The sequence below is a fragment of the Cnephaeus nilssonii genome (assembly GCF_951640355.1).
Source record: "Cnephaeus nilssonii genome assembly, chromosome: 10".
NCBI lineage: Eukaryota > Metazoa > Chordata > Mammalia > Chiroptera > Vespertilionidae > Cnephaeus > Cnephaeus nilssonii.
In genome coordinates this window covers 33701645-33714191 of record NC_137081.1, presented here as the reverse complement: position 1 = coordinate 33714191, position 12547 = coordinate 33701645, and the positions used below count along the sequence as shown (strand labels likewise).

Genomic DNA, 12547 nt, shown 5'->3' with positions numbered 1-12547 from the left:
TGTTTCGCAGACGAGCCGAAGGCTCTCAGGCAGGGGTCCTCAAACTTTTTAAACAGGGGGCCAGTTCACTGTCCCTCAGACCGTTGGAGGGCCCGACTATAGTTTAAAAAAAACTATGAACAAATTCCTATGCACACTGCACATATCTTATTTTGAAGCAAAAAAACAAAAGGGCAAAAACACCCGCATGTGGCCCGCGGGCCGTAGTTTGAGGACGCCTGCTCTAAGGGGCACACAGCTGGCTGGGGTCACCCTGGGACCCAGACACAGATCTTCTGTTTGGATGCAGAGGCCACACCTTTCTCCCCACCTGGACCGCACCTGAGCACCAGCACCTGGTTTTCCATCTGTCCTCCCGCCACCCCTCCTCATCCCCGGGGCCACTAGACCACATCCTGAAAGCCGCCATGGGGCCCTCTGTCTTAGAGCCCGAGGTGCGGGGCTCCAGAATCCCCACATCCCCGACGACACCCTGTCCTCCACACCCGGGAGAAGCCCTCCCACACCTAGACTCTCAGGATGGCTCCTCGTACACCGCACCCCTGCCCAGCGGGCCTGCACAGGGCCCTGCCCTCCTCCTGCTGCTAGGAGCAGAGCCGTCCTCCACCCTCTGTGGCTCCCACGCCGCCCGTCAGCGGTGTGTTTGAGGCAAAGGCGGTGAGGAATGAGGCACCGTCTGGGCTGCGTTTTCTGCACCATTACCCTTCCTTCCTTCATCTCGCAGCAGCCTTCCCGGCATCGCCGTGGGGCCTCCGAGAGGGACTGGCTGGCCTTGGAGCTGGCTGTGCCATGGTTTTGGGGAGCTGACTGCAGAAAAGCACACTGCCATTGCTGCGGGGATGCTGGGCGCTCCTTTGGAATTGCCCACAGTACCAGGTTTGCAGGCTGCAGGCTAGCGGCAGGGGCACGGCGGTGGAGTTCGCACTGGGCTGTTGGACTGGGATGTTGGCTAGTGTGATGGATGAGCATGAGGACCTCGTGCATAATGGATGCGGCTCTGAACGGGAACAGGGGTGGCCCGAGTGCAGGGGAGCGCTGACTGAATGGACTCACCTTTCACTCCGCCCTCCCACTGCGACTCACCACCAGCAGGAATGTCACTCTGGACACGGCCCAGGATCAACATTTGTTATCTAAACAGGCTAATTAAGTTCAGATGTCCCTGCCATTTCAGGACTGGTAGCAATATCATCTTCTGCTCTAGAACAGGCAGAACTGCCCCATCGTCACCATGGCAACTAGGCTGCTAGAAAGGGGCTCAGACCGTGCAAGTGGGTCTCTATACCCACAGAGTGGCAGTCTCCACCCTCGCCAGGACCCTGGGATCAGTTCTCCCACCAGTCTCTGGGAAGCTCCTATGTGGCCTGTCTCAGATATGACACCCAAAGCTGAAGCAACAAAAGAAAAATGAAATAGTATCTCATCAAAACTAAAAAAAAAAAAAATGTTTGCTGTAAAGCACATCATTGAGAAAGTGCAAAGACAACTTACAGAATGGGAGAAAATATCTACAAAATCATATACGGCTAAGTACTTGTACCTGGAATACATAAAGAACTCTTACAACTTAGGCAAGTAACTTAAGGAAAAAGTGGGGAAGCGATCTGAGTACACATTTCCCCCGAGAAGATATGCAAATGGCCCATACGCACATGAAAAGATGCTGAACTTCATTAGCCAACAGAGAGATACTAACCAAAACCACAGTGACACACCCCCCTTCAGACCCACAAAGGTCGCCAGGGCTAAGTGAGAGAGCCCGCACCGAGCACTAAGAGAAGCACCTGCGGTCGGCACTCCGTGGAGGCTACACACTGGTATTATTAGTCTCATTACCCTGGAGACTTACAGCTGACTGGCAGAATGGGTGCGTGCAGGGGAGATGTTAGGGAGAACTGAGTCCCTGTGCTGTCCTTGGAGCGCCCCACGTGTCTGCAGCGCCCCAGGTGTCTGCAGCCTCCGTCGGACTTACCCCAACGGCCCCTCCACCCGGGTCCTGCTCTTCCTGCCCAGGCTCTCCCTGCACCTGGGCAACCAGACAGAGAACTTGGCCTTCTCCCTGGCCAAGCAGGAAGGAAGAAGGTGAACAACCACGCGGCCGCTGCGTGGCCGACAGCCTCACAAAGGGAGTGGACACCTGTGCCCAGAGCCCAATCCAGCCGCCCACCCAGGGCGCCCCTGCCTTCCCTGGAAGGACCCCTCCCTCCCCTCTCTGCCCTGCTCCCCTGTCCCAGGATGCACTGTCGCTGTGCAGAGCAGCTTGACCACCTGGGCCTGACGCCCAGCTCTGCGGGGCCGGACTCCGAGAGAGACTGGGCCGCCCCGTGGGCCTGCCATGGAGCAGGGTTCTAGAGCCCAGCAGTGTCCGGTCCCAAAGGCCCCACAAATCGAGCACAGCTCTCCACCACTCCCCCCCCCCAGCCGCCCCCCTATACCAGCTCTGTCACCCCACCTGCCCTTCACTTTTCCTCCTGAAAGTGGCATTTATCAAACTCCCTTCCCTGAGTGCCCGGCCTTTCCTGTGGGCAGGGCTCTCTCTGCCGGGGGTCCACAGGCCGCTGCAGGGAAGCCGTGCATGGTCTTTAGCTCAACATTCACACTGTAATTCGCTCCATTGCCCCTGAACCAACTGAGAGCAAAACTGGTCAGGACTGAGCCTGGGTGTCCCTGCGCAGACTGCTCACCCCGCGTCCTCCTCCTCCCAGCTTCCCCTGGCCCCTGGGCCTGGCCAGGTTCACTTAGAGCCGTGGTTCCGTGGCGACCTGGCCAAAGCTGACCCCTGGGGTGGAGGTCTTCCTCCCTGGGCCGGGTCTTGCTTCTCTCCAGGTTAGCGCTGAGATGCCACTAAAATCGCAGGTTCACACTGTCTCCAAACTGCCTCAGAGGCAGCAGCTTCACCCTCACGTAACGGGGCGCCTTTAGATGTGAGATCCAGGACCTCGTCCCTCCTGTCCCTGCGCCAGCAGAGGAAAGCTCGGGGTCCCCTTCGGAACAGCTCAGAGGAACGCAGAGCCCCGCAGGCAGACTGTCAATCCCAGCCGGCTCCCCTGCGCTGGGAAACCCACCGCTGTTTCCCGTTCTCAGGGCCGAGGTGCTAGAGTGCTCCGCAGGTGCTTCCTTCCTGCCCCTTCCAAATCCGAATTCCAGAGGCTGAGGACAGGAAGCGCCTGCCGCCAGGGCACCCACACCAGGGAGCAGGTCCCTGCAGCCCAGGCCAGGCTAAGGAGGCGGTGCTCAGAGAGCTCACCCCACCTAGGCTGCAGGGGCTTCTGCTTAACCCTCTTCTCTGCACGTGGCTCATGGTCTCCCCTCTCTTTCCCCCAGAACGAACCCAAACGCCTGAAAAAACAGCTTCCCAAAATCCTGAAGCTCCTGAAACCCAACGACAGGATTCTGATCGTGGGGACCACACGCCGCCCTTTCGATGCCGAAATTCAGTCTTTCTGCAGAGTCTACCAAAAAATCATCCTGGTGCCCAGACCAGACTATGCGTCCAGATATGGCAAGTACCCCGGCCGTGCCGCTGAGCCGTGACTGAGGCTGGGCTGTCAGGTGCTGGGAGGGTGGCCCAGGCACCCAGTCATCGCCAGGTGATGTCCCTAGAGTGGCGTGCGCACCGATGTCAGCCGAGCTCGGTGCCACGAATGTACACCGCTGGGTCACAGGAGCAGAACGTGCATCTCTGCTCCGTTAACACACTTCTTTTTACCCGAGAGCTAAGGACACGAGGCAGGGTTAATATTTTGGGCCCTGAACATGACAAAGCCCTCGTGGGTGCAAATGTTTCTTGTGAAGGGTAGAGTGGGGTCACTCGTCTCGTGTTGTGCCCACGGTGACGGTGCCTTTCTCGTATAAAACCATTTCTTTTCACCAGGTCACTCTTGTTATTTTTTCAGTCTTGAAGAGTGAGTCTAGGATCATGTTGACTCACTTAAACACTAACTACAACAGAAGCTTACTTTTTCAATTTTTTTATTCTTGAAAAGATAGGTTCAGATTCCACTTCTTTTGAAACGTTTTTGATGGGAACAATAGGAGGAAGAGACCCTGAGGGCAGTGGGGCGAGACTGGAAAGAGCCAGGACGGGGGCTCAGACAGGGGACAGCTGGGTGACCTTGACACCTCAGTTGACTTCTGAGACACCGTGTTCTCCTCTGCAGAGCAGGAGAACGGTTACGTCTCAGGGCAGTTGTGGCCCTGGCCAGAGGAGGTGGGCAGAATGTCTAGCACCAAATCCACCCCCAGAAGAGCATGGACTTGGTGATGGAGAGGGAGGAAGGCAAGCTGTGGGGTTGAGGAGGGGGCTCTCTGCAGCTGAGAGTAACCTCCCCGGGGGCTGAAAACAACACGATCCGCTCTCGTGGTTCTGAGGGCCCACCAGGCTCAGCTGGGGCGTTCTCCCTGAGCTGCTCAGCGCTTTGCTGTCAGATGTCAGGTGGGCTCTACTCATCGGGAGACTGCACAGGCTGCACCTCCGAGGTGTCAGTCCTGTGACGGAGTTGATGCTGGCCATCGCTGGCTCAGCTGTCACCCGGACAGCCTCTACCTATCCTCTGCGTGTGGCTTTGCACAGCACAGCCTCTGGTCCCAGGGGGAGCATCCTAAGAGCAACATTTTGAGAGGTTCAGGCAGATGTGGAAAGATTCCTGTGGCCCAGTATCGGAAGTCACACAGAGTCACTTCACTGCCTTGGACTGGTCAAGAGCCGCTCACAGGGCCAGCCCACATTCAAGGGCAGTAGGTACACAGGTGTGAATACCACACGTGTGGCTCATTGAGGGGTCACCTTCACCTCCCACAGTGGTGGTTGTGGTGGTGGATTTGGTGTTGAGATGGTGATGGGGTGGCAGTGTGGCTCTAATGGAGATGATGGGGGTCACAGAGGCAGTAGAGGTGGAGGAGACGGTGGTTGGTCTTGAACTCCTGGTCAGCTAAAAGCACAACTCTCTCCTCTCCATCTATTATAAACTCCTAGCTTAGCCACCCCATTGGCAATGTGCGCTCATTTCTGTCTTGAGAAGTTATGGTCCTGGCTTCATAAGTCCATGTTATACAAAAAGTACAGGAGGACTCAGGTCCTAGTTCTTTCTCCATCCATCTAGTGACTTCTTCATCTTCTAGGACCTCCACTCAGTCCTTTGCTGCATCCAACCAGCATCAAAGGAAAGGGAAAAAGACAGTATGGACGATCTCAAAGGAGATTTTAGGGACCGGACCCAGAAGGCCAACTGTTCTTCTGCCCATAGTACATTGGCCAGAATGAGTCACATGCCCCACCAAGGCTCAGGGGAGAGGGGTGTGTAGTCCAGCCAAGGAAGGAGTCAGCACAGAAATAGGTGAGCACAGCAGTGTCAGCCCACTGACTCAGTGTGGAGGACCCCACACTCCTGGCCTTATCGGAGCGTTCCCACTCATTCCTCACTGCCCCTGGCCAGGTGTCCTTTCTTGTGCCTTCTTCTTTTCCTTCTCCTCCTCCTCCTCGTCCTCCTCCTTCTCCTCCTCCTCCCCCTCCTCCTCTTCTTCTTCTTCTCCTTCTTCTCCTCCTCCTTCTTCTTCTTCTTCTTCTTCTTCTTCTTCTTCTTCTTCTTCTTCTTCTTCTTCTCTCTCTCTCTCTCTCTCTCTCTCTCTCTCTCTCTCTCTCTCTCTATATATATATATATATATATATATATATATATATATATATATCACTCTTAATGTTATCTTAGTGGAATAAAATAGGGTATTATCCTTCACTTTGGATCGAATAGTTTCTATTCTTTGACAAAACCATGGACTCTTTAAAAGTGAAGCTATTGATGTACAACAAAGACAATTGTGTTATTTTAATAAAATGCCAGTCACCTCTAAGGACTAGATCTGCAGATTCCCACCTGAGTCTCCTCAAGGCAGCGTCCCGCACCTGTGGGCAGGCGGCCATCCTGCACACGGCAGTTGTCGTGGGCCCAGAGCTCTGTCCACTACAGCACACACTTCTCGCGTATTTCCTTCTTGGGGGTGATTTGTTCAGGCCGCCATTTTTCGGGCATCATAAAAGCTGCCCAACATTTCCTCCAGTGGCCGCGGAGTATTCCTAGCCACCGTGGCTGGGACATCCATCTCACAGAAAGACTATTCCTGTCTTTGCAGTGATCAAAAGTGGTCTCTTCCAGCCCATAAAGCACAGACTGCAAATCTATAATGGGAGCCTTTGCTCAGCCATCCATCTCCCGGCCCAGAGCCGAAGGGGTAAGGAGCAGTCACAGTCCCACCTGTCCCATCCTTGAGACAGCATCAAGGAATGACGAGGCCGAGAACAGAAGGGTGGGTCAGCCCAAGGAAATGCAATCCTTAAGGTTTACCAGATCTAATTCTATATCTACCTTCTTGCCCAAATCAAGCTATTTCCTTCCAAATGTTTCTGCAAAGAAAACCCGCCCCAAGGTTGATTAATGCCTGTCTGGGCCCCAGAAATCCCTTTGGGCTCCCTTCTCTCCACTTTCCTAATGCTGCTCCTCTTGCCTCTCTTCCCTGGGTCTGTTTTGCTGATAACCCAATTCATCACAGGCCCCCATCCTGGACCCGGTGTCTGCTCGGGTGAGTCCTGCCCACATCTTCTCATTTTCCTGGAATTCTAGGCTGCAGAGCCAGAAGCTCATCTATAGAGTATTACTTATCCCTCGTGCTTCTGCAAAATCCCAAATAAACACGAACTTTAAGTTACTGTGTCAGGGAGCACTAGCCAGGGTGGAATCAGTTTGGATGCAGAAGCAGAGCAGGAGACCCAAAGACCCAATCCTTGGTCCCTTCCAGGCCAGGGAGGGGAGGGTGTCCATTAGCGTGAGAACTGAGGTGCCTTTTGCATCTGGGAGAGGAAAGTAAATAATAAGTAAATAATACATCGCTCTGTCAGGAGGGCCCTTTGCTGCCTTCAGCCCTCCCACCCTCGATTCCCTGGCCCCAGTCCTCACAGCCACACCCATTGTTGGCCCTGGACCTGTCCTGCTCTTGTGTTCTCCGTGAGCTAAAGACTCAGCAGCCTGCTGGTGGCTGTGCCCTCCAGGCTGTGACTCACTCTTCTCGGCCCCCTCACAGCCCCACAGCAGCTAGTTAAGGTCAAGAATAGCCGGTGGCTTTGTCAAAGCAGCCGAGGCTGTTCTTTTAAAGGCTGATATGTCCAGTTCATCTAACACGTCAAGCCTGGTTGCCTTTCTCTGGATCTGGGATCTAAGTATAGAGGTGGCTCTGGGCTAGTGGGCAGGTCCCACATAACCATGATGCATCCCCAGAGCCCTTTACTGTGCCTCCATTAAATACTGGTGAGCTTTGAAGTAACCAATCTTGAGGAATCTTGACCAAAGTTCTACACGAGTACCAAGAGTCATACACTTAGATGGTCAATGGTGTGTTTACACGTACACGCCAGACCAGAGTACGTGTAGGTCTTTGCTCCACAGTTCATGAATCTTTACTTGTAGACCCTCCTTATGTTGGAAGGGGGATGGCAGGGTCTGTGGTAGCTTAATGGTTGGCAGGGGGAGGGCGGAGTATTTGCTGTTGGTGCCCTTGGCCAGTCCACTCTGTGCTGCAGGTAGGCATTTGGCCCATGGGTGCCCACAGCTGAAGTTGTTCTGTGTTCCCAGCCTGGGGTATCCACCGGTCCCAGCTTTAGGGACTACCCCTGAGACTCGCCCATAAAACGCATTCCCTTCTCGGCGTCCAGTCACCACTCCAAGCTGCTGCACTTTTTCAGATGCCATGAATTTGGGCAGGAGATGGACCAGATCTCTGGGACGATGCTATCTGTCTGTGGTGGTTTATTTTGACCACGGGCTGTGGCTTCTGGTGGCTCACCCTCCAGCAGTCATATTCTGATAAGGCCACTTCCCACCTCTGCAATCTGTCCTTTATTCAGTAGCTTTGAAATAGCTTTCAGTGTATTTTGCGTGATTTCCTATAATTGACGTCGTCATGAGCAGTAGGGAACTTTGGCACAAACCGGAATGACTAATAATTATTATTATTACTAAAACAACACTGGCGCAGCTACAGAAAACAACGTGCCCGCCCTGCACGAGAACAGCGGTCCCCCAGGTGCTCAGCAGACATTCTGATTTCTCACGCAGCCTTTCCCCTCCCATGTTCCAGGGAACCCTGAGGCGGGCTCAGGCTCAAACACACCCACCAAGGCAGTAGACCCGGGGAGTGAGATGTTGCTGTAGGGGCCAATTTGAGGTCCTTGGAGCCCTGGCTGGACTCCTTGCCCTAACTCTCCACCCTTGAAGCCTAACCTTCCACATTTTGGAGACACCGGCAGGCCCGTGGCAGAGCGCCCCTTCCTAGCACCTCCGCTCACCACAGGGCCAAGGTCCCCTCCGCCAAGGAGGACAGTGGAGGTGAATTGTTGGAGTAACTCATGGCCCCAAAGCCGGGCTCCGATGAGGTCACAGTGACCTTGCCTGTCATTTCATGCCTTGGCGGTAGTTAAAACTTCACGTTTCACTGAGCTTTTTTGAATCCAGGTGGTTGGATGACGTGGTCACTTCATAGACCCAACAGTGCTCAGAGCAGGTGGCAATGGCCGCCTTTTAAAAAAGTTTTAAATATTCCTCCAGGAAGGTTGAAATGCTTTAGAGACATTTGAGCAGATCTTCCCGGCTCGGAGACAGGTGGCCTCGCCAACAGCCTCCCGTCTGCCTGCGGGTGCACCAGTTACCGTGAACCTCATACACTCCCTGTCTTTCCAGAACGGTGTGGTTCTCTAAGTGCAGCATTATCTCCAATAGAGCGTGGCGCCCATTCTGTCTCTCACGTTAAGTAAACCTCAAGAGTCACTTCAAAATTCATGTTCACAACAACACCCTGTGTCCTGAGATCTCTCGGTTGCCCCGGGTCCCACTCACCCAGAGAACAGCAGGGCACCCGTCTGGTAGGTCAGCCAAGCTGCGTGTGTCCACAGTTGTTGGGAGCAGAGAATAAGGGTCAATTTGCTCAATTTAATACAAGGTGTCTCACACCCACAGGGACCTGAGCCCACCCAGGCATTGCAGCTTTGTGCAGAGAACCTGATTAATCCTGCCTTCTCTGTTCTCTGTCTTTCCCACCATCTCTGAAACAACAGTTTTGTGGCAGCAGATCATTCAGCGCCACGGAGGAATCATTACGAATGCCTTGAACATAAGTTGCCTGGCGAAGGTCACCGATGGCTTCACCCAGGGACACATCGTCCGGGTGGTGAGAGGGGTGCTCACTGACCGGAGACTCCGGCAGCAGCCGCACAAGCCGCTCATCGCCATGGAGTTCATTGCAGCTCTCAGCAGCATGGACCCCGTATACCAAGAGGAAGAAGACAGCTTTAAGGTAAATGGAGCCCCTACAGTCTCAGCAGCAAACCCGCCCTGAATTTCAGGAATTTGAACTCTGCCATATGCAATGAAATGTGTGGATCACAAAATCCTTCCATCCTTAGCAGTAAGACATGTATCTTCCAATTTTTAAGAACATCATGGTCCATGATCTTATAAATTAGCAGCCAGATTACAGAATTGAGTAGCAGCATCAATACTATTGGATTCATACACAAACACACACGCATGCATGCACTCATGCACCTGCACACACACATGCCCTGTCTTGTTTACTCACTGGTTTTTTACTTCATATTTCAGACAGTGGAACAAGTCTTGCATAGAGAAGACCATTCCCTATATTACAAACCAATGCTGTTTTTGTCCCATACTTGCCATAGTCCACTTGAATTTTCAGGCACCAGCAATAGGAAATCACACCTATTAGGAGAACACACCAAAATTTAGTTTTCTAATGTTTGAATACATTCTGAGATGTTCAGACTTTCCTAGATCTGGAGGAAACGTGGAGAAACAACTCTTCCGAATCTGTCTTCTATAGGAGGGAAAAGAGTTACAGAGGCTCTGTCCCTCCCTATCCAAGCACATTAGCAGCCTGCCCCCCGAAGCCCAGGCAGCAGGCACTCCTCAAAGTCCTTTTAATCCAAAGGAATGCAATGTGTCCTCTTTCTGGACCTGCACATAGTTCTTGCCTGACTGGGAAGACAGGGAGGAAAATGATATCCATGCAATGTTGCCCACCCCAATATCAGCCATGCAGCCATTAGAGAGAGGATCTGAATTCTCCTTCACCTAGGCCTCTGGAAGCCTGCTTGAGATTAGGAAAAGTCCCTCTACACCAGTGGTTCTCAACCTTTCTAGTGCTGCGACCCTTTAATACAGTCTCTCATTACAATTACAATTGTAATGTAAATTACAAGTGGCCGGTCACTTCTGTCCTGAGAAACCTGACCTGTGCTCTGACCACGTGTCAGACTGAGGTCTCACGGAGCCTCCAAACACGTTGTCCCTGCTCCGTGGACGTGATGGAGGACATATTGAATGATAACAGTGTAATAATCAGAATACTGTTAGCTCAAACATATTGACTACTTATGTGCCGGACACCCTATTAACTCATTTAGCCCCCTATTTTACAAATGAAGAAACTGAGTTATGGAGATATGTGGGAGGCGGAATAATGGCCCCCTCGGATACATCTATATCCTAGTCCCTGAAACATGTGAATATGTGAGTTTACAAGCATAAGGGAGATTCAGGGAGCAGGTCAAATTAAGGTTGCTAAGTAGTGGACCCTAAAATGGGAAGGCTATCCTGGCTTATCCCTGGGAGTCCACTGTGATCATCAGAAGTAAGAGGAAGAGATCAGAAGAAAGAACCAGAGCGAGAGCAACAGGAGAAAGACCTGGGTACCCAATGTCACCAGCTTGAGGATGGAGGGGGGCCCACAAGCCAAGAAAGCGGGTGGTCTCTGAAAACTGCAGAGGGTGCGGGAGCTGCCCTCCCCTGGACCCTTCAGGAGGGAGCACAGCCTGCAGACACCTTGATGTCAGCCCAGGGAGCCCCATTTTGGACGTCTGACCTGCAGAAATAGAAGATAATGTTCTGTTTTAAACCACGAAGTTTGTGGTCCTTTGCTACAGAAGAAAAAAAAATAAGCAAGAGTCAAAGGAACTTTTGTTCCAGGTCACACAGCTAGAAAGGAGGAGACTGAAATTCAAACCTTATTCCAAAACTAAAAGCCAATTCCATTACCCATATTCTCTACTGTGTCTCAATAAATCATCACCTAAGTACTTGGCCACCTCACCTTACATGTTAGCCAAAGCTCAAAGAAGGATGAGAAGATCCCCAAGCGCCAGAAACCAAGATAAGTCTCAAATGCAGGAACAGTCATAAGCCTGGTGTGCAGCAAAGAGAGAAACGAGGCACAGAACACAAAATGAGATTGAGTCATGGAAGAAGTAGTGGCAGTCCTGCTGCTTCTGTGACTAGCTCTCTGATCTCCCCACATCACCCAGGAGGACCCACTTCCAGACCCATCAGCATCATTCTAAATTCTGCATCTGGGTGAGAGGCCTGGGTAGGAGCAACTGCAATACTGCTAGGGAGGGAGGAGTAACGTGAGAGGAAGAGACCAGAGCAAACCCTCCTACTCAAACTGCATCTAAAAATCAAGATTCCAAACATTTTAGGAAATCTAATTTTAAGTATCATCTGAAATACAGTTGAAATTTATATAATGCAGATGTTCAAGAAAATAAATGAAGGCATAACTTTCCATTAGAGGTATACACAAAGTTTTAAAACAAAGATGGAGAAATAGAATAAGAGATCATTATGAAAACAATTGCAAAATGAAAGTGTATAAATTAAAAATATAGTCACTAACATAAATGGAGGAAATAAAAGAGAGATGAACTCTAGAATAGACATGGTCAAAAAGCAAATTAGTGAACTGGGGGATGGTCCTGGGTCTACCCAGAAGGCAGCACTGAGAAACAGGAAGCTAACACCTATGAAATATAATCAAGAACCTTTAAAGATATTACTCCCAACTAAGAGAAGATTTTTGAAGAAAGGAAGAGAAGAAATAACTTGAGGAACAATAATTTTGAAGAAATACTTGCTGAGAATTTTTCTGAATTAAAGGCATGAGTTTCAGATTAAAAATATACTCCAAGGGACCAGCAGAACATATAAAAATAAATCTACTCCTACATCCATCATTGGAAACCTGAGAACAAGACCACAGACCAGTCTTAAAAGATACCAGATTACCTACAAAGAAACATTTAGGAAATCAGACAGCTCTCTGACCACAATAGATGCCAGAAAACACTGAGGTCATTTCTGCAAAGTGCTGAGGAAAAGTAACTGTCAACCTAAAATTATATCCAGCTAAGCTCGCATCCAAGAGACAGGAGAAAATAACATCTCAAGACACAGAGACTGAGATAGTTTCCCACTCACAGCACTTCAGAGAGCAGTTTGAACATAGTAACTAAAATTAAAGATGCTCATGACCTACAACCCCAGGAATCCTATTTCTATGTATATGCCCTAGAGAAGTTTTCTCATGTGTATAAGGAGATATGTAAAAGTTGTGAATTTCAACATCATTCATCCTATCTAATAAAAGAGTAATATGCAAATTAACCATCACTCCGCTACACCCACAAGCCACACCCATCGGCCAA

The 12547-nt window shown here is 51.1% G+C and overlaps 1 protein-coding gene across 2 annotated transcripts in view; it reads left to right on the top strand.

Moving 5' to 3' along the window:
• Positions 1–12547, top strand: part of DRC11 (dynein regulatory complex subunit 11) — a 117471-nt gene that overhangs the window by 102589 nt on the left and 2335 nt on the right. Inside the window, exons 17-18 of one of the 2 annotated variants that reach the window (XM_079782189.1) lie at positions 3325–3502; positions 9101–9339. In XM_079782189.1, the coding sequence (XP_079638315.1) occupies positions 3325–3502; positions 9101–9339 (417 nt within the window). Of the gene's footprint in view, positions 1–3324; positions 3811–9100; positions 9340–12547 lie in introns of those variants that run through there. The other variant, XM_079782188.1, reaches the window with a different exon arrangement.